Source organism: Anser cygnoides, chromosome 1, assembly GCF_040182565.1.
Source record: "Anser cygnoides isolate HZ-2024a breed goose chromosome 1, Taihu_goose_T2T_genome, whole genome shotgun sequence".
NCBI lineage: Eukaryota > Metazoa > Chordata > Aves > Anseriformes > Anatidae > Anser > Anser cygnoides.
In genome coordinates, this window is record NC_089873.1 from 205061992 (window position 1) to 205084402 (window position 22411).

The 22411-nt window shown below is 37.3% G+C and overlaps 1 protein-coding gene across 31 annotated transcripts in view; it reads right to left on the minus strand.

Annotated features, from left to right (window-relative positions):
- Positions 1 to 22411, minus strand: part of DLG2 (discs large MAGUK scaffold protein 2) — a 1043894-nt gene that overhangs the window by 253061 nt on the left and 768422 nt on the right. For 28 of the 31 annotated variants that reach the window (XR_010828657.1, XR_010828656.1, XM_048080922.2 and 25 more), the window contains one exon: positions 17140 to 17295. The exons of the other annotated variants lie outside the window; for them this stretch is intronic. Coding sequence is in view for 26 of the 28 variants with exons in the window: in XM_048080922.2 (XP_047936879.1) it covers positions 17140 to 17295 (156 nt within the window). In the remaining 2 variants the exon portion in view is untranslated. The remainder of the gene's footprint in view (positions 1 to 17139; positions 17296 to 22411) is intronic. 31 annotated transcript variants of the gene reach the window in all.

Below are 22411 nucleotides of genomic sequence, written 5' to 3' on the forward strand. Positions count from 1 at the left end.
CATAGGGCTTTTACACTGCATCTGCTTCCTTTTAAAGAGTAGGGAAATAATAGATAGATAACCCTAATGACAGTGCTTAAATAACTGCAACCCATTAAACTAATTTTCAAAATTCCTACCCATCTCCATCCAAAGAAAAATAAGCACTAAGTTCATTTCATGGTAGAGTCATTGCACTGCATTTTACTCATTCAACAGAAAGCATATGGATGATGACAATTAATTAAAGTGATTTAAAACAGCAATGAAAAACTGTCTGATGCCAAATCATAGCATGCCATTAACAAACATTTCTGTACCCCATGAGATTCTGTATCATTGTATTTGCACAATAAGAACATTTTCCACATAAATGTGAATTTTAATTCTATTTCTGCATAAGACCAAGTTTATTTCCTCTGTTCTACTTATTAACTCTCATGTGTGTACTGCAATGAATTACGCTACCTGTCCAGGTGAATCAGCCAGAAAAGGAGTGCATTCAGCTTCCACACAAGTGGTTCATTAAAACAAAAAAGATTATCACAACAGAAAGAATGCTAAATTATGATTACAATCTGAAATCTATCAGAACAGCACACTTTATATTGCAGTTACTTCTGATACAATGTTTACTGCACCTGTGTGATACCTTCGGATAATGTTATCCCTCCTATTTGGATATACATTATCTCTGTGCAAACTGGGAACATGGGTTGGCTATCTTTTTTTTTAACAGACCAGAGGTGAGAATGTAATTCTGCTGCTGCTTAGTGTCATTTTATCTCTCATTGCAATCAGCCGAGCATGCATGTGTGCGTGTGCAGTTCCAAACCCAAAAAACATAAAGGCCAGAGAAATACGCACAGGGAAAAACAAAAGTAGAAATAACGCAAGGCACATAAACATAAATGACATACGAACAGAATACAAACAAACAGGATAATGAATGGTAATTTGAAAACGCAGAAGTATGAAGAATGTATTTTAAAATGAAAGATGAACAGTGAAGAAATTCAAGAGCTTAAGCTCTCCTGTTCCTAATCTAATCTTCATGAAGCATGATTCTTTTGCACTTGATAGAAGCCAGAGTTAATCAGCATTTCATGGGAAGCAGTCAGCATTTTGCACCATGAGGTCTGAGGATGAAGTATACACCAGAACTAGATATAAAAAGGTTTAAAAAGCTATTAAATTTTATCATTCTGGGGTTCCTAACAGTGGGAGGATCAGACATAATCATCTTCCGCAGAACAACACTGCAATATTGTCCACGCAGACTAGTAATTGATTTTGCTTGTCTTTGATTATAGGCCATAGATTGGATTAGATGAGCAATGGAGTAAATAAATTATTTATATATTCCATTATGTCAATCCTTACATCCCTAAATTAACTGATAAAACACCATTTATTTAAAGATGCTCATTAAATTCAATCCTTGCAGAGAAATTTGGCTATTTAGGAAAGAACCATGAAAAGAATTCATGAAGAACTGTAAGGCTATGACAGTCATTAAGGTGAACTGTTTAGTTACAAACCTAGTAGTTAAATCAGTTGACTAAGACACTGGAAACTGGTTTTAAAAGACTTGCAAAAAGTCTTGCAAAATTAGCAAGCATGACTGAGCTGATAAGCAGTCAATTAGTGGACATTTCTGGGAACTGATTTGATGTCATTAATACACCTAATAGCATAAGCCCTGGACAACAGGCCGACTTTCCTTTGCTAAGCTTTTCAAACACTTCTTCTAGGTTAGGGATCACTTCATATAACTATAATCTTCACTTCAATCAGCAAAGAAACCCAAAGTTCTTGGGTTATTTTAAGCTTACTGTAATGTGAAGGGTAGTGCTGTTGCCATGTTTCTACCACTTTCAGATTTCATTCATTAGATAAACAGTTTTATCTAGAACATAATCTTGCTCTCTGTTTCCAACTAATCATTTCTCTCTGCAAGTACCTTTACTTTGGTTCTCAAATGTTATGGGCCAGAACCGGTTGGGCTGGGTACACTGAGAGAAAAGACACTGCTATCTAAGAGACAAGTGCATGAATAGCAGACAGACAGGGAAGCACAAAGAAGCATAAAGCACCTCAAATGAGATGCCATCAATAAAAAAGATCACAGTTGGATTTATAACAGCAACTCATCCAGTTTTAACAAGGACTAAAAACAGAATTCCATCAGCATTTAGCACTCAAAAAAAATAGCAACACAAGGAAGCTATTTTTGGAGATTGGCATCTTATGTCCATATTTGATCCTGTGCACACAAACTGAGCTAACATTGCAACTTTTTGTTTCAGTTCTCCATGCGTTACTTTTTGAGGATAAAACAGTTCTACCCTGCAATCAGTGAAACTCTTCATCCATAAAATATGGATTACTCAGATGATACAAATGGCAGTGTGAATATATGCACATGCATTGGATGGTCATCCACATTTTCATATCTTGCATACGCAAGATTGGCAGGAAATTCCATGGCAATAGGCTCTTGTGTTTAGAATTCAGAATTGATATCTTATTTTCTGTTATGCCTCTCTTCCAACTCATCAGGAATGTCTACTATTATAAATAATGTGTTTATATGGTCTTTTCTTCACCAATTCTCCAAATACATACATCAGTAAACCCAAAGAGGGTTATTTCACTCATCAGTTACTTTTGTGTATAATGTTCATTTTTGCACTCAAGTTAAGTTGATAGTTTGATTGCTTCTTTTTTTCTCCTGGTGCAAGGATAGACCTGGAGACATTCTACACATCTGAGGCATCTAAATTCATTTAAACTTGCAACCTACTGTTAAACTTATACTTAGTGTGGTTGTGGAATTCCTTTATTCATTCAGACATTGCTACATATTAGTCCCAAACACAGACTCTTCCTTTTCAATGAAAACGCAGAACATGCAAATTAATGTTGGAAGAGGTTCATGAATTCAGTTCATGTATTTCACAGATACCGTTCTAGACTCATTAAATATTCCTACAGTAAGTGTTAATGCTGTGCAGCTATGTCCTGGCAGAGACCAGAGGTAAACAAAGTCTCAAATTAAGACTCTGACAACAGTCAGCATTTTACAGAACCAAATGAGACCATTTCTTCTTACTTCATGTCTCATGTTGTCTACTTGGAGAATGGCTTAAGTCTTGAGAGGTTAAATGCTAATACCTTTTACATATTTATTTTTATTAGGTCCTATTTTAATTCACTTGGCTTTTTTCTTGTTGTTGTTAGGAAAATCCCTTCAGAATACTACTAAGTTCCTGCATTTTGGCTAATTGTTTGACCTGTATATCAAAATTCCTAAACCACATGAATTCCTCTACTTTTTTCTAGGAATTCATTTTCATATCAATTGACATTTTCTTGACTCTTCAGAAAAGATAATGACACTGATTTACATTCAGATGTTACTAAAATTTGAATTTGTATTCTTGATTTGTGTGCTTTGTTTGTTGCTCCTTTTAGCAAGTGAGTCTGAAACTTCCCAGCCTCCCTGCGGACTTCCTTTTGGACCTACTATAGACATTCAGCCTCTCTGTTCTTCAACTACCTGCCACTAAAAAAATAAAAAATAATAAAAAAATAATAAAAAAAAAGATAAATCAGATGTCCAGACCCTTACTGTGATGGGAGTAATATAAGTACATTTAGGTAGACAAGACTAAAATTAGTTTGTACTATTCACCATTTCTGTGGGCAAGCTGAAGAAAACCTGTCATTTTGTAAGTTGTGTCAATGCCGCATTGCTGTTACTTGACACTAAACTACCATGTTTTTTATTGTGTGAAGTGGTAATACAGGAGTAGCAAAATTGGCAAATTTAAATATGACAACATGAAAGCTTGACTTGGCTTGACTTGCTAGTGCTGTTCTTTAAAAATGAAGCAAAAACCTTTTAAAGAATAAACTGTTTAAGATCCCAAAACATCGACAAACTGCATGCATATTTACACCAACAACTTAGTTAAATTTAGGTTCAACTCAAAAAGGTCAGTTGCATAACTAGACTTCCGCAAAACTCAGGGATGTGTAGAGCTTGTAACCCTTTCTGGACATGTAATGTGCATTTTTTCATTTTCTTTCCCATGGACCTTCCCAGTGGCTTTACTTTTTCCAGTGACTTCATATCAATACAGTGCCTTATAATGACTGTAGCTTAAGATGAACATCTATGTCATTTGTCCCACTATTGTAAATTGGCACTGAACATCTCTGCGTAAGTACGTATACTTTAGCAGGGGTAGTTTTGTACTTTTCACTGTCTCCTATCAAAAACTGATGCTCAGGATTTCGTATTTCCCCTATATTTCTTGGCAACAAATAAGACTACTTTTTTCTCCCTTCCCTTTTCTGTCCCCCACCAAGTGATACTTCTCAAATTAATATACGTAAATGCTCTGATGCTTAAGAAACTATGGTGAAGTACAATAACTGTGTAACTTGCATTGTCAAAATATTAACTCTAAATATTCTCCCTCCACTTTTCAATTACAAAACAAAGTTTCAGTATTTTCAAACTCTCAGAGATTTTGGTTCTGATCCCAGGGTCCTTCACAGACAGTAGCTGGAAAGAGACTCTTGTGAGGATATTGATAAACAGTAAATCCTGAGAAACGTTCATTTGTTGTGTGTGCCTTTTTTTTTTTTAATCACATTTCAAGAAAATGTGAATGAAAATGAGAACTTTTTTTTTTTTTTATCACAGTATAGTGATAAATGAACTCCACAATCTCAGAGCTCCACACTGAGAACACCTGAGCAGCTCCCAGTAATGAACCAATGTTCTTAAACATTTGTGCCTTCCTATATAGTAAGGCTTTGTTACTTCCTCCTCCTTCCACATACACTTTTTAAACATATAACTAACATATGAAAAGATTACTGTACTTATACAAATTTACTAATGAAACTATGGAACTGGAAGAGAAACTGACTGCACATAGACATAGCACTTGTTCACCAGGATAAACTATCCTTCTTATGTTTATTCTGAACTGAGGTGGAATCTTTAACAGAAATGTTAAAGATTTGAAGTCATATTTAGATCTTACTGCAGGGTTACATCATTAGAAGGTAAGTCTAGAGGGAAAAAAAATAATTTTTATGTAATCAACAGATAACTTTGTTGGCTAAACATATAGTAAATCCCACTACTCCACAAATGCCATAATAGCTTTAAAATATTCTTCTTGAAGGACTGAGCTACTAATTCTCATACCATCAAGGGAAGTGAGAAAATATGGACACAAGTCAACTGGAGTGAAATTGCTTTAATTAGGAATTAAAAATGGGCTGATGTGTTCTAGCTTGTGTATACTCAGCCTACTTTCCATTTGAAAGGTGAAAAGAAAGAAAATTCAATACTCAAACTGAGACAGAAGAGCAGAAGTGTCATGGTTTCCAAAGCAACAACATGCCAAACTATGGAATTTAAACAGAAATTAACAGATTCTTGCCTATGTATCTCTGGCCTGTATTCCTTTAGTAGCTCACATTTCACTTCCAAATGTAATTTAGGTACTTCCAAATCTGTATTTTATTGAAAATCAGTTGCACTTTGACTCTTGAGAGTATCTGAAAGCTCATCTTGCATTTTACAACAGGCAATTTTCTCACTAGGCTAGTGAATAATGTAGTGTTTTTTAAAAAAAAAATTATGCAGTATCTTCCATGTCTCTTAAATACTACAAACATTTATAGGCATATTTACATGAAAATGAGTTTAAATCAATAATAAAAATGTTTATCAGTCCTCTCCACACGAAAAGAAAAGCTAAACCTATAATTAGCCTGATATTTATTCAAAATCTAGATGGTATTTAAAAACAGCTCACTTACTGTAGCATATGTACATAAATGTACTGTGTAGGTAAATGAGAGTTTAGTTTCTCACAATTTTGGTTTTCCTTTCTGCTATTTTCCCCATTTTCATAAACCCTTTTGTACTAGCTGTGTTGCCAGACAGAATTAATGAACAATGCACAGCACCTCCTGAAATTTTTTTGAGACTTTCAGTCCAGCTCAAAGTTAGATAAGATTCTTAAATAATGTTTTTATGTTTCTCGTTGCCATTGCTTATATCACACAGAAGTATCTGCAAGCAAATGGTTCCAGTTATATAGCCAATAATTTTAAAGAGAAACATTTTTTTTTTTTTTTAAATAGGAAATGTAATGAGTACTGATAAATAAATATTAAGTAATTATTATTCTCATGGCCCCATAAAGGTACAGATACTTTCTGATATTGGGAAAAAATATCTGCAATGGGAAACAAAAATATGTAGAAATTTTACATTAGACCAATGAGTTGGATCCCATTATGCCAGGATTTTCTTTAATCTCTGTATTTCTGTGTTTCTGACTATCTCATTAATTATCCCTGGAGTTGTTCAAGACCAGGTTGGACGAGGCCCCAGGCAACATGACCTGGTGAGTGGCATCCCAGCCCATGGTGGGGGGTTGAAAGTAGATGGTCTTTAAGGTCCCTTCCAACCCAAGCAGTTCTATGATTCTATGATTAATTAGTATTATATGCTTTTGGGTCAGAAGAAGTAAAGTGCTGTGAAAACGGTGAGTACAAGAGATGAGGACTGAGTTTAAACAGCTCATTTAGTTTTGCAACACCTTACAAACAGTGTCGTTGGACGGGCTTGCAAGATCATCCTGGTCCAGGATGGTTGGACCAGATGATCTTGGAGGTCTTTTCCAACCTTAATGATTCTATAATTCTATGATTGGCCTAGCACAGATTCAGCAAAGAGTGCAACCCTCTAATTTCTGTTTCACAAATGTATGTTTAGACATATTCCCCATTCAAATTCAGACCTTACTTGACTTACTAAACCAACAAAAATGGACATATTTGCAAGAAACTACATATATGGCTTATGTCAACAATAATAAATGGTGATAATTAGATAGAAAATCGTTTGGGAGCCTGATTCAGCAATATATTACTCCAGTGGGATAACTGTAGTGTAAAACAAGACTAGCACGTTACTGCTGCTGTTATAATTCTCTCGCATTTCCATGACAAATTACACTGATGTAATTAGAGGTCCCACCTGCTTGCAACGATGCCTCCTATCACTCCACTTGGTACTAATGATCACTCTTGTTTTTGCAGTACAGAAAGTCATGCATATCTGCATCTGTTGGAAATATATTTTAACTCCGAGGGCTGCCATTGGGGTCTGTGGATGCATGTCACATATTTCACAACTGGGCAAATTTGAAGGAAAGTCTTTATCTGCCAAGGGTCATATGACCTGTCAGTGGTTCAGGAAAATTTCCCAGTTCCAAGCTTTAACCAGTTCTTTGCTCTAACCAGTAAGCTTTCTCTTTATTCATTTATTTATTTATTTATTTATTTATTTATTTATTTATTTATTTATTTATTCTGTGTGTAGCTGCAGCCCTGGAAATTATTCTTCCTCCGACAGATAAAGCATAGGTAGCCACAGGGTAGCTTTATTTACCCTGTCTCCACAGTCTTATTTCATTTCTAACTCAAAGAACTCTCTCTGGGGGTAAAAAGAGTAATTTGTTCTCCAGGTTAAATCTATTCTTGGTTTTTCTGATGAGCTGAGGGTCTAGCAATTACTGTGACAGATGGAGTGATGATTTTTATGATGTGGAAATTCGTCCACAGGAATGAAACTGAAATCTCCAAACTCATTTCTCACTTTGGCCTTTAGACAGTTGTCAGGTAATAATTGCCATTAACTTTCATCACTGTGGACAAGACTTGAATTAGTGAATGACTTCAGTTTGTTAGTGTAGCAGTTGTCTGCAGGGTGACACTGTCAAGTTTCTGTCGTTTGTTCTGAATACACCTAAAAAAAAAAAAAAAAAAAAACAAACCCTAAACCTGGTATGGAATCAATACTTAAAATGTGGGTTTAAATTTCTCCCAACACTCTGAAGTATCTGAACATTGTGTATGAAGCTCTAGTGCTCTATCTTTTTGGAAGAACTGTTTCAAGGGTATTTTTAGACCAGACTCATAGACCTGAACAAAATGTTTGAGATACTGCTTATATATATTGAAAATGGGTCTCACAGAAATTGTTGTTTCAAACAAAATAGTTATGGTGTGGACTTAGTTATGAATGGACTGTTTGGATTTTCATGAAATAATCTGAAACATCACTAGACAATAACTGCAGGAGACAGTGTTAGGTGGGTGGGTGGCATCCTCTGTAGCAGACATCAGGATCCAGTTAAATTTCAGTTTGGGTATCATGGTCACCCATGCTGGGTGACAGACTGTCCAGGCCAAAATCCTCAGGCAGGATCCAGTTAAAAGTGGTCTGATATCCTTTTAGTCTCCTCGTCCCAGTCTTCACCATTAACACAGAAAAGGCATAGCATTGGCGCATAGGACTGGCATTCAGGAGTGTTTTTTTGGTCTTACTGAGAGATTGAATTTCAGAGCTTGCTTATAGGCTTGAAAAGGAAGGATACAGCTTCCTTTATTCCCAGATGTCTCTCCGTGGGTATGTTTGTAATCATAACAGCAGGAAAAACTTAATACCAGTGATTTACAGATGTTTTCTTTGTAAGAACTGACATTTATTTCTTCTCTAATGACCTAGTAAAGAAAATACTGCTATTTAACTAAACTGTGTTAATATTTCTGTACATTTTATGCATTAAGAATACACAGTTTAATTTCCATGAGTGCAGAACATTAAAAAAAAAAAAAGTAGATCTATAGCTCACAGAAAACACAGTATCTCTGAAAATCAAACTATATATTCACAAAATCACAGAAACACAGATTCACAGAATCACAGAATGGATGAGGTTGGAAGGCACCTCTGGGTCCATCTGGTCCAATCCCTGCTCAAGCAGGGACACCCAGAGCAGGCTGCCCAGGACCACGTCCAGGTGGCTTTGGGAGATCACCAAGGAGGAGACTCCACAGCTTCTCTGGGCAGCCTGTGCTAGTGCTCTGTCACTTGCACAGCACAGAAGTGATTTCTGATGTCCAGACTGAACCTCCTGTGTTCCACTTTGTGCCCACTGCCTCTTGTCCTGCAACTGACACCACTAAAAATAGCATGACTCCATCCTCATTACCTTCCTTCAGGTATTTATAGATTTTTTTGAGACCCTCACTGAGCCTCCTCTTCTCCAGGCTGAACAGCCCCAGCTCTTGCAGCCTCTCCTCACAGGAGAAGTGCTCCAGTCCCTTGATTACCTTGGTAGCCCTGAGCTGGACTCTCCAGTGCGTGCAGGTCTCTCTTGTACTGGGAGCTCAGCACTGTACCCAGCACTCCAGGCGCAGCCTCACCAGTGCTGAGCAGAAGGGAAGGATCACCTCCCTCGGCCTGCTGGCCATGCTTTGCCTCATGTAGCCAAGAATACTGCTAGACTTCTTAGGCTATTCCTACAATACAAAACATTTCCCAAATGATAGAATAGAAACAACTTTTTTTTTTTTTCCTATTTCCTTTTAATTTTCTTCTATTCTGTGTAATGATATTACTTATCCTTCTCAATATAACTAAGAAGATTATCTATCATTAATGATAGATAAAGCAGGACAAATAGAATTACATGACTGCTCAACTAAACAGAGTTAGTTAGCAGCACAACTGGAAATAAAGCCCAGCAGCTCTAACCTGAAACATCCCATCTTAACCTGAAAGGCTTCTATAACTTTACATGATTAACCACTTGAACTGTAGAGATTTTATGCCTCTACAGATTAAGTTTCTCCTGCAATCATCTCTCTGAGTTTTCTAAAGGTGCATCTTTCTAATCGTTTTAATTAATAGTGTCCAAAATAGAAATCTCTTCATTAAAGAAAAAGGAAAGAGCATAAGAGAGTCTATAGGAATGTTAGTGCTTATCAGGGTCAGAGATTCATCCACACAAAATAACATGAAAGCTGAGCATCATTTTTCTTTCATTAACTACAACAGCAATATGACTGGATCATTTACTTAAAGAGAACACTTGAATCAGGATTTAAAAGAAATTACAGGAAACCGTTCCAGTAGAGACTTTTAAAGTTGTTAATTAAAAGTAATAAGGCAAATCCACCATGAATTTGTATCATTTCCAAAAGATCCTGAATAATTTAAGGGTCTCGGGAGTCTGATTCACATGCAGGGACAATCTACATTGGGACATTGCATTCCACTTGTAGAGAGTTAATCAATACCATTTATGCTGATTTTGTTTTGTGTATAACATATGACTATAAAATATTGAAGTTCTTGAGCTGCATTCAGAAGCAGCCCAGCCCAGCCAAGCATTATGGGCACGTAGCTGGATGCATCTGGACTGCATCTTGTCAGCCACTGCAATGTGTGTACCCACTTGTGAGTCAAGCTTATTTTTAGAAATATCTAGGTGCCAGAGTTAAAGAGGTACTTGAATTTCTAAGGATGTTGTTTAGGGAGTTAAGACTATAACACTCACATAGCTAATTCTCACTGAAATCAGTAACAGGATGCCTCAGTGCTGATCAGTATGAACATCACTACCCACATCAGACTCCGTGATGACCAGTTTAATACCTTAAATTGCTTAGGGGCTGATATATATTCTGTACTTCTGAATGCCTAAACATGTGTTTAGGCACAGATACGTCTAAAAGTCAGTTTTCAAAAAGAGAAGTGGTGCTCATTCTTTGAAAATGCCACCGTATGGTTTTAGTGAAATACTTTACCAAGGCTTATTTTAAATGTACCATTTTTTTCCTAAGTGCTCTGTGACTAAAAGATGAATTTGTTTCCACTGACACTGAATAAGTTGAACCTCAGTGTTGCCTATTTTGCTGATCAAAGTCCACACAAAGAATTGTTCACTTATTCCCTTCCACCATCTTTAAGCAATGCTATTTAATGGTACTAGTTCCCATATATAAGCTTGCTGTCTGTGGTTGCACTGTTTAAGACGAAGATCAGTACAGAAGTTGATTCCAAGGTATTATAATAGGGAAAAGTACAAATCTGCTACAATTCTGATATTAAATATTTAAACTCATTTGTCCAAAACAGACTCAATTCCAATTTTGCAATTTTTGTTTCTTTTTTTTTTTTTCTTTTTTTTTCTCAAAGTAAATGAATATGACTAAAACAGAAGAAGTTCATTGTAAATTCAAGAAAGGTGGTTGTGTTTATCTGGGGCAAATTGAAGACCAAATTTCGTAATCTCCATGCTATTTACTGCCTTCTTGATAGATCCCATCTTCAGGTTGTCAGGCATTTCAGAAAGCTCAAAATACAGCTAGATGTGTTTTGGGAGATATAATTCCAATATTAAACACATGGGATTGAAAAGGGGACGATGAGTACTCCTGTATGATGTGAATTTCAATAATGATGACAAGAGCCTCCCTGGAAGGCAGCCACGCACAAGTACAGCTATATGCATCATTTTGACAATAAGCTTGTTCCCAGCAGGTTACTGCATTGGGTTTATGTGGCAAGGGTTTGGCAGCAGCGGGGATGCAGAGGTGGTCTCTGTGAGCAGAGCTCAGCAGCTGCCCCATGTCAGATCAGAGCCAGCTCCAGAAGGCTCCAAAATGGACCCGCTGCTGGCCAGAGCTGAGCCATGAGCTACACTAGATGGGCCTCTGGGAGAGCAGAGTTAAGGAAGGGGGAAAAAAATCCTGCTGTGCTACAGCAGCTGGGAGAGAGGGGTGAGAGCTGAGAGAGAAGCAGCCCTGCAGCCCCCAAGGTGAGTGCAGCAGGAGGGCAGGAGGTGCTCCAGGCACGCAGCACAAGTTCCCCTGCGGCCCGTGGAGAGGCCCCTGGTGGAGCAGGCTGTCCCCCTGCAGCCCACGGGTCCCACACGGAGCAGATCTCCACGCTGCAGCCCGTGGAGGAGCCCCCGGTGGAGCAGGTGGATGTGGCCTGGAGGAGGCTGCGGCCCATGGAGAGCCCCCGCAGGAGCAGGCCCCGGGCCGGAGCTGCAGCCCGTGGAGAGGAGCCCACGCAGGAGCAGGGGGTCTGGGGGGAGCTGCCGCCCGTGGGGGACCCGTGCTGGAGCAGTTTGCTCCTGAAGGATGGGCACTGTGGTATGGACCCATGTTGGGGCAGTTCCTGAAGAGCTGCAGCCTGTGGGCAGCCCCCGCAGGCTCAGTTCGGGAAGGACGGCATCCCGTGGGAGGGACCCCACGGGGAGCAGGGGCAGAGCGACCATGAAGGAGTGGCGGAGACGAAGCATCAGGGACTGACCGCAGCCCCCATTCCCCATTCCCCTGCACTTCTTGGGAGGAGGAGGTGGAAGAGGGTGGATTGGGGGAAGGTGTTTTTATTTTGCTTTTAGTTTCTCACTGCTGTAGTCTGCTAGTGATAGGCAGAAAATAACATTAATCTCCCTGTGCTAACTCTGTTTTGTCCAAGGCAGTAATTTGTGGATTATCTTCCTGTCCTTATCTCAACCCATGTGCTTTTCTTTCATCATACTTTCTCCCTGTGTTCTGTTGAGGAGTGGGAGTGAGAGAGTGGTGTGGTGATGCTTAGCTAGCCATGGGTGTGAAACCACTACAGTTATTGTGAAGAAAAATCCACGCAGATAATAACAAATGAGAAAGAACACTATAGCAATAAGCACTAGAGAGCCCCACCATTCACACCTTTGTGAAGTGTAGTTACATTAGGTTCCTGATAAGATCAGTGGAAAGAAAACAGCACCTTCTCAGCTGTCCCTTCACACCCTATAGAGGGATCTCAGGGATCCCTAAAATGAAATGAAGTGACCATAATCAGTAGTGCATAGCACTGTAGGCATGCACTAGTCAGCTGCAGAGAATACTGAGCAGAGTGGCCCTTGTGTGCTCATGCTGGCAGCTGTGGGAATTCAGCCACACATCAGAAGTAGCCCCACATATCAATCATTAAGACTATGGACATTATAGGCTCCTTACCAATATGCATTGTATACACTTACACATGATTTTATTTGCATAACTATTTTGAGTCATGTGATGCTCAGTTACCCCTGAATATCTATGAAAATAGCATTTTGTTTTCTGTAAAAGACTTTGCTGCAGAGCCCTGTGCCAATAGTATCTTTTCCCCCTAATCCCCATTGGTGAAAAAGTAGTGGCGGTCCCACGAACTGTTATCATTAATTCATCCAATACCTTAAAATCATTCACTGTGTTATTAAATAATAACACAAACATTGTGTTATTAAATAATAACACAAACTGCTGTTAATAATAGGTTGCAATTGTCACAGATAGCACTAGTTTTCAGAGATGCTCATGAGATCACTGTTAAAATACTTTCATAGACTGGGAAAATAAAATACAAAATCATTAAGTACCTTGCCTAAGATTGCAGATCACAGTGTCAGCTAGAACTGGGCCAGGCTTCAGTAAACTAATCTTAATTTAAAAAGCAAGCCAAATATTTTAAATTCAGGCACTCAAGCCCCCAAAGTGGGATCTGAAAGCTCACAAATACCAGACTTAGGATGAACAAAATTTTCATTTATTTCTAAGAATGGATCATGTTTCCAAGCTTTTCTCCTGTGACTACAAAGTATGGTTTTCCACTACATGAATTCAAACATATTGATGCAATCACGTGGCTTCATGATCAAAAGCTTAGGAGAAAAACAAACAACTATGAAAGAAAAATATCCCACAAATTAATGATATTGAGGCTACCCTTTAGCAAAAACTGTGCTGGCAACTGGAGTGCCAAAAAAAAAAAAAAAAAAAAAAAAAAAAAAAAAAAAAAAAAAAAAAAAGGTGAAGACAGGGAAGTCAATTTTGGACAGAACTGAAGCATTTTTGAAGTGTGTCATTGTGATGAATGTAATGAAGCTCTCAGCACAAAGACCATGAACTCAACATGTTCTGTTACATTATGCAGAAACAAAGTCTCTTGTTTGTAGAAACAGTGTTAGTCTGAGCTACAATTTTCTTTAGCTGTCACTTATCTTCTAATTGTACACATAATTGTCAATAATGACAGAGGCCAGGACATGAAAATCCTGTATCCATTCCCACTTGGTGCTCTCAAAGGGAAACCTACTACTCCAAAATTTCTCTCTACTTTGATGGTACAGATTTTTTTCTGCCTTCGGTGGGACAGATTTTCAGCTCTTGAACATTGACACAGACCTGTTAACGTCAATGCACAAGATCTGATCAGAAACCAAATAACTTTAATCCTAAAATTTGAGTATATTGTTCTAGACTGCCAAGCCTCCCAGAAGCCGATATAGATCACCATAAAAGCAAAGGTTATAAACTTGAATTTATTATAGACAAATAAGGCTTTGGCCTATGAATTCTCTTTGCCTATTAAGTTAATGAGCCTTGACAAAGTGATCATCTGAGGAGTAGCTAACAAATTATCTGGAGCAGCAGTTTGAAAGGTGTTGGCTGGCTTACAAGCATTTCAATTGGGAAAACAAGACATCATGTTCCTCTTCTTTTGGGAGAGCTATTTGTCAAATCAAATTTCTTGCAGTTCACCAGCAGATTCTCAGTACTGGAGCACTGAGATACAACAACTGCAGTCACCTAAACAAGCAAGTAACCGCTGCACCTTCCTTAAACCTACGGCTAACAAATTCTGAATTTTCTAGGACCTCTGCAAGAAGACAGAGATCTCTTCATATTTGACTGGAGAGCAAATCAGTATATAACCTGGGGGAATAGGGCTTTGAGGAATTTTTGAGGATGTGAGTAAAGGGAGACCCCTCAAGATACTTGAGCAATATTGGAGGATTTTTTTGTAGTGCAGATCCCAATAAAGATGGTAGCAGAAATAAAAAGATAGTCTTCTTATGGATTAGTTCTTCCAAATATTCAACACAATGCATCCCTGAGACACATCACCTTTGTGAAGATTAGGACTGTACACAATGAACACTTCTGAAAAAATAGCCACTTCTAATAGTGTTTAAAAGGGCTTAATACTTTTCTAAAATATACTGTCCAACTACAAATACTGGGTCCATTTGGAGATTGGATCATGGTGTGTGTTGTAAAGCTGTCACTTTCCTCACCAAAAGCATTTCAGTGAAAAGTATTTCAGCTGGTTTCTTCCATGGTCAGTTATTCAAAAAGTCTAGTGGAAAAGCTGACAGCATTTGAGAATATCAAAAACTGTCATATTTTCCATCTGAATGTAATTACACAGTGGGGAGGAAGTATAAATGATAGCAATCAGTTGCCTTTACCACAGCATATAGCAGAGCATATTGCAGAGCATTTAACCATGAGTTGTCTTTTCTCATCTTTTTGTAATCTCTCTGAAGTTTTTGTTGGAACACTGAAACAAACAACATGGTTAAACGCACAAGCACTAGGGCTTATTTTTACATCAAACTGGAAAGAAGAGAAATAAAACCTTGTTATTAAAGAGAACCATTAACTGACACTCAGTAGAACAAAACCCAGGTTTTTAAGTCCTGATAGCAGGTCATCAAATGTCTGATGACCAAGTATTCAATCAATCACATGGCAAAACAAAAGGATGTAGTGAACAACCCCAAGTAGGCACAAATCCTAGCTCTCTAGGGCTCCACTGATTACTGACATCTGAATATCTGGTCTGCAGGTAGTACCCTAAACAAACTCACCCTTCTCGGCACAGCCCTGACAGTCCTGTCTATAAAGATTCACCATTTACTGAGCGATGGATTGTACCTGTCTATGGTTAGCAAGCTACAGTCCTCAGAGCTCCCAATGCACACCTGTATGGCAGCAAATTCCCATGGAACCCGCTTGTTTCACTTGCTAATTCAGGTTGGTTCCTTTCTTTCTAAAAGGAAAACTGTTGAATAAGGATATTTTTATAATGATCTCCTCTGTTGTCTGTCTCTGAACATACAGAAGCATTGTAATGCTTATAGACAAATTACTCATGTACGTAAAAATCATTTTACTTTTTTTTTTTTTTTTGAATTATTACTTCCTTTAAGTTAGTATCTGCAGAGAAATTAAAAACATTGTGGACAGATTTGTTAGTGCCTAGCACCCTTCTGGATTTTTTTATACCTTTATAGAAATGTTGACCTTATCACTGTTTTTCAGCCATATCTGTACTGGCCCGAGCAGCTGGACTAACCACTTTATCCAGTGATTAAGCATCTTTTTACAAATTCTAGAAGCTACACAGTTTTCATTCTAATAAACCAACAGCTTCTGTATGGTCTTACCACATCTGTTGCATTTTTCAATCATATTTGTCTTATTGCTTTTTTAATTTATCTTCCTATTTCATAGCACTGCAATGCCTTCCACAGCTGTTTTTCTAATCCCCAGGGTTTCTTTCCTGTTATTGTATCTTACATTAATTTAGCGTTTTACTTTCTACTTACACGCTTCTGCTCTCCTCTTCCCACAGTACTCTTTTCTTTGAAAAGTGCTTTCTGTGCTAAATGTCTATGATCAAAGCTCCAAATATAATTATTTTTCTTCTGCTGGAGAATATAAAAGATGTCCTGTTTGCAAATAGTTTGCTACTATGCTAACAGACTATGGAAGAGTAGCCTGGTTACACTACCATACAGTTTTGAATAGTATGTTTTTCTTTATTAGATATTTCTTGGAGGTAATCACTAATTATTTTATAGCAGTGTTTTCCATTTCTTCAATCAGGAAAATGCTCATCATTTTAGGTTTTACTAACTGTCCTCTCAGAGCACTGCTAGCCTACAGAGCACTAAATTTTAAACATACTTTCAACAGTGACTTGGTGAAGGAGGTGATTATTTTTTTTTCTCATTTTCTTCTGAGTGGCTTAGGCAGCCACCCTGTGAACCCTAAGATGAACCAAGTATGCACAACATGGAAATAAAATGACTGAATTCAAACCAAATTACTACAGCTTTCAGTGAAGTCTTAGTTACTTTCCATATCTACAGATAAACATATATTGAATTAAGTTGTAAAACGTAGTACATATGACATAGCCTATTTTAGAGCACCATTCCAATGGATCAAAACATTGCCTGTAATCATCACTGGATTTTGGATGACCAAAATTATATACCAAGGTAGCATATATCTTTCAGTGGAGCAGATGTTAAAGCATGGTTAAAAATAAGCAAAAGTTGTAGAAAAAGAAGATCTATGGTGAAGATGCAAACTATGAGATAAATCTAATGATGTTCATGCACTCTAGTGAAGGAGGTGAGGAAGAAGCGCATGCAGTACCTGGTGATCTCAGAGTCAGGGAGCAGGCCTACGTGGTAGTGGGGATAGGGAGCTGTAAGAAGGAAGCTTTTGTCACACTCGACAGGGGAATAGTGCCTAGGAGAAGGTGGTTTATCACACAGTTTGTTCACAGTGCTGTAAACAGGTTCAGGAGGCCTGGTGATACAGAGACAAGAGTAAAAGATCAGGTGCATATTAGTGGCCAAGAATACAGAGAAAACAGCAATCAGTTTAAAAGCATGCACAGCAAATTTGTCAAGACCCTTTCAGTAGGGCTTTTCTGACAACTAAAGTGTGCTGTTAAAGGAAACTTTAGAATTTGAACAGTATTACAGCATACAAGCAACTGCATATATAGACCAAATATAAGCGTGCCATAAAACTGGCTTACAGAAGTATGGCACTGAATGGGAATACCTTACCTCTGAAGTTCAGTGACAAATTTTCCCAAATGCTCTTTTTTTTTTTTCTTATTTTTCTTTTTCAAGCTTTTCTTATATTACCACTTAGAAGAAAATATGATGTTTATTACCTGAAAACAGGTGTTTTTACCCATTAGGTTAAGATGAAGTACATATTATTTGTTAAAAATATAAAAAAAAAAAAACAAAAAAAAAATTCCTGCCTCATTGTTCTGAGGCTTTGCTAATGAAGCTGTAGTCAATGTGAGCCATATCCTAGAACAACACTGTAGAGATGGTAACACTGTGCAAGCAATTCATCTCACTGGCAGGTAATTCCTTTCAACAGTTCTTTGCGCTCTTTTCAGATTCAGCCTTCAAAATCTGATTATGCAGACCACATCCCAAACAGGTAATCTTGCTGTCAAGGCTACAGTAATCTCACTTGCTCTCTTGCTCCAAATTATGGACAGCCACCTGTGAGGCTAGATATGAGGAATAATGTCCTAAAATTGGCACTGAGAGGTCACCTAGCATTTCTTTTCTGCTGCCTAGAGTCCAACCACTTGGGAGAAGAAATACTTACCAGGAACCTCCCAGGGAGCCTCCTGGGGAGAGTGGAGGAGGGGATGCAGCCTTTAATACCACCCAGGGATCCACATGAGACAACCAGCAGTTTTCAGAAAAAAAGCACCACATAGTACATTTCCAGTCATGTAACTTCTCCAGCTATTGTGTGGGCCCCAGCAGATACTCTGGGCCTACTGGCAGAGTGAAGCTTGACTCATAATTTCCTGAGTTGCTGCTCTAAAGAGTGCCAAGATAAAATTGCTGTCATATCCTAGCTTCTGCCAGAAGATCCAGTACATGGCACTGTCTTTGATCACAGCAATACAGCATTAGCCAGATGAAAATCTTATTTCACAGACCTGAAAATATCAAGAGGCCAGGCAGTTAATGAAACTCTTTTGGTTCTTCTGGCTATTCTGTGCCTCACACGGGTGTGGTTTGTGCTGACTTTCACAGGTACCAGAATTTGTTATGGTCGTGGATGCACTGGCAGATACAGAGAATATATTTTCCTTTGTTGTTAGTTTCTGGTTTTGTTCTTTGGAGAAAAAGGAGTAGCTAGCTGCTTTACGTAAAAATTTGTCTCACTTAATGCTAATAACATTATTCATAGCAATCTGACATATGATTTGAGAACTCTCTCTGCCTGACTTTCCCAGGGAAAACTTTACAGTTAAAAGTGGCAATTTAAGGTTACCAACTATCAAAACAGCAAAGTTGTCATTCATTTGATTATAAAGCATTCTGTCATGCATATAGCACAATTCTTTTTAAAATGAACTTAAAATAGCAAATGTTTTTTTCTTAGCACATCTCACACTTGTTTCAGAGGGCTAGATTTAATAATTTATTTACTAAATCAATTGCTGTTTTCAACACCAAAAATCCAGAGGAAAAGAAAAAAAAAAAAAAAGACTACACATACATTTTTTTAATTTTTGACATATACTGCCTTTTATTCCCTCAAAAATCACTTTTTTTTAGACAATATATTAAAGAACAAATAAAAATAAATATAAATGATGCCTACTGTGAAAAAAATGAAGAAATATTTCCCCAGTGCAGGAAGATGGATACAAACTGTAGATTTCTCTATGGCTCAAGACATTAACCAGTCCATAATCAGCTTGCTCACTTATTAAAGACAAGTTACTCATCTCTGAGTGGTAGATGACATGAGAGTATCGCTACCCTTTGAAAAATTGTGAATGCTCAAACTATATTAAGTCACCAGTGACTGACCATCCAAGCTTGTGCTGAGACTCAAATCATGCTATAGAGATGGACAGATATGATGGATTGCTACACTAATGGACAGTTACAAACTGCTTCCAAAAGCAAAATGAAGATAAACATTCAGCATCACCCTAGATATTGAAATCAAATTACTCCTTCAAATATAAACATGGGTCACAAACAAAATGTCTTGTGGAACCCAGGAAATTTTGAAACATTTAGTATTTTCTCTCCTTTCCATCTTGCTGGATGGTAGGATGACAGAAAATTGGAACAATCCTTTCTCAAGTGACTGTGCTGATGTATAAAGTCCTCTGTTCATTGCTATAACAGAAATGATACTGTGACCTAGCTAACAACATATTACCTGTAATTGAGCTAGTGAGAATTCTTAAGGTTAAGGAAAAGAATTCAAACTTACCCTTTTAATCCTTTGCTTAGAATAGGATTCCAGACATCAGTTAATTTAAAATATGTGTCCTTATTGTAAGGCCTATGAAATGAACTGGTATCACCATAAAACTTGCCATCAGATGTCATTCTTTGTGGTCATTAAAACCATGGACTGATCAGGTTGCTTAGATACTTTCATACTATTTAGACACATGGCTTGCTGAATGCTAACACTGCCAACTACATATCTGGACCCTGGCTATACATTGTATTGGAAAAGGAAAAGCAAGAACTTGAAAAGTAAGTAGAATACAACATCAAGCATCAAGCTCAAATCAGTATAAATTTATGTTATCTTCTAATTTGATTTAGCAAATGCAAATTAAATAAGATAAAAATAACTGAAAGCATAAATAATGGAAAGGAGTAGAATGATTAAAATATACTGGGCAGATTGCTGTGCTGGTCACCCAAATTGTGGTTCATATAGGCCAGTAATCTTTAAAAGTAATTTAAGACACTTTCTGAAACAGCTTATCTTGAAACATCATCCTGACTTCTCACCTTGTTCTCTATGGCAAGCTAGTACTTATCTACAACAGTGCCTGCCTTCTTTGGAAGACAATAATCTTGCAAAATAAGTAAGAGTCAAACAAAACACTGAGGCTTTTTTTTATGATGCATTAATTCCTCAAATGAATCAAAAATACATGCAGCAGATAACATATCATGCTGTAACTAAAATGTAAAAGATGGCTATATATATATTTTTAAAGACCAAATCACTGTAGTTTATTTGCAATTGCATCACTTTCAGAGACAGCAGGTACAGCTTCAGAGGGTTTGTCTCTATAATAAATACTAAGCAATGTTTGCAATTTTAAAAATGATGAAGGACAAAGAACTGTTTCAGAATGCATTTTGTTCATTGTCTTAATTTCACAGAAGACTTACTCAAAAGAATACCCTTTAAAATGTCAGAGTGAATATTAAGGTATACTCAATAAAATGATAATAAATTTATCCAAGAAGTAATTGTCAAATATGGGTCTACTCTGAACAATAACTAACTGCTTCTGTAATATCTTAGCAGATCTGATCCTTTTCTGCTTTTAAACTGTTTGTTGTTGTTGTTTGTTTGTTTGTTTGTGACTAACACAGATTACAGCTCTTTGTTTTTATCTGCAAGCTAAAATGTAATCCCTATGATAAATGAGAGCAGCAACTACTAGGTCAGGATGGACAGGAATAATTAAGTTAGAAAGAGAATCAGGTATACAAGAGCAGAGGAAAGGCATCAGAAAGTATCAGCAGTAGCATAGCTTTGCTTGAGCATGCCTCAGAAGATAATTCAGTGACTGGAGAGAGAATCAAGTCAGTCAGTGCCACAAGGTAAGCTTTTAAATGGTAGCTTGAACAGCAGATAGTAATAAATTACTTTTCTATCCCCCAAAAATTGAAAGCTGGAATGTTAATCAGTAGAGACCTAGCTGTAAAGAGGCAAGATTTCCACAGTAAGGTTTAACTAATTTGTGTAACAGCAAAAAACAGTAAGAGGAGGAGGTAGAGTATTGATCTGGTGAAGGTTCTGTTTATTTCTTTCATAACAGATTGTGTAAGAAAAGCAAATCCTCCTAGTTGTTTATAGTCTTTATTTTTCTTCGTTGGAACATCATTGTGTTATTATTTCAGGCTGGCTTTACTGCACAACAGAAGTTATAAGAAGATGGCCTTATTAAAACTATTCTCTCCTCAGCATCATGCAGGGTCCTCAACTTAATTTTAACTTTTCTTATTGCAGAATCCTGTTTGTGAGGATTCAGTTGCCAACACATAGCACATTAAATGTTAACACTTTCATTTTTTTTTTTTTTATTTTAAAACCCTTTGTGTTATGGAAGGTAACCAGCTAAACTCTCATAGCATATTGAGTCTGTAGGGCTATAGTCAGGAAATGCTAAATTCAATCTGAGAGAAAGTAAATCTCACAATTCTACAAGTCTCCAAAAGTTGATTTTGTTGTTTTGTTTTGTTTTTCCTCTGAGTAGCAATTTTTAATTGTATCCAAGTTCAATAAAAACATATAATACATTAGTATTGCTAACATAACGTTGTTAGGAAGTGTGAAAAGAAGTGTCTTTGAAATTATGTCACTATAAAAACACAAATCAATAGCAATTTCATAGAAATGAAGTCTTCTGTTTCTAATAACCAATGACTCATATGTATGTCTTTGACTTCTTTAGTTTCTCATTCATATGACCTTCTAGGAGAACCATACATCTTGTTCAGAAGTTTTATTTAAAATTGAAAGTTGATTTTATTTCACAGGTTATGTCCTAGCAGTTTGAATAAGACCAAAACACTCACATGACATGTTTATTTCAACTGGAAGACTGTCAGAGAAGGTGTGTGAAGAGCTGGAGGAAACTACAAGAAGGATATTACCCTAGTTCTTTCTGGAAATCCTTCTGTAATCAATTATTTCCCAGCTTTTGCATTATTAACTGCTATGTTCATGAGCCTTAAAGTTTTCCATAACTGCAAAACAAGTGCTTGAGATCATAGCAGTATTTTAGCACTGCAATGAATAGTAAGGATACCTCGTTACTCTTAGCAATACAATTTAAACATTTTAATCATGTTTTCAACAGCCTACAAGAAGGCATAAT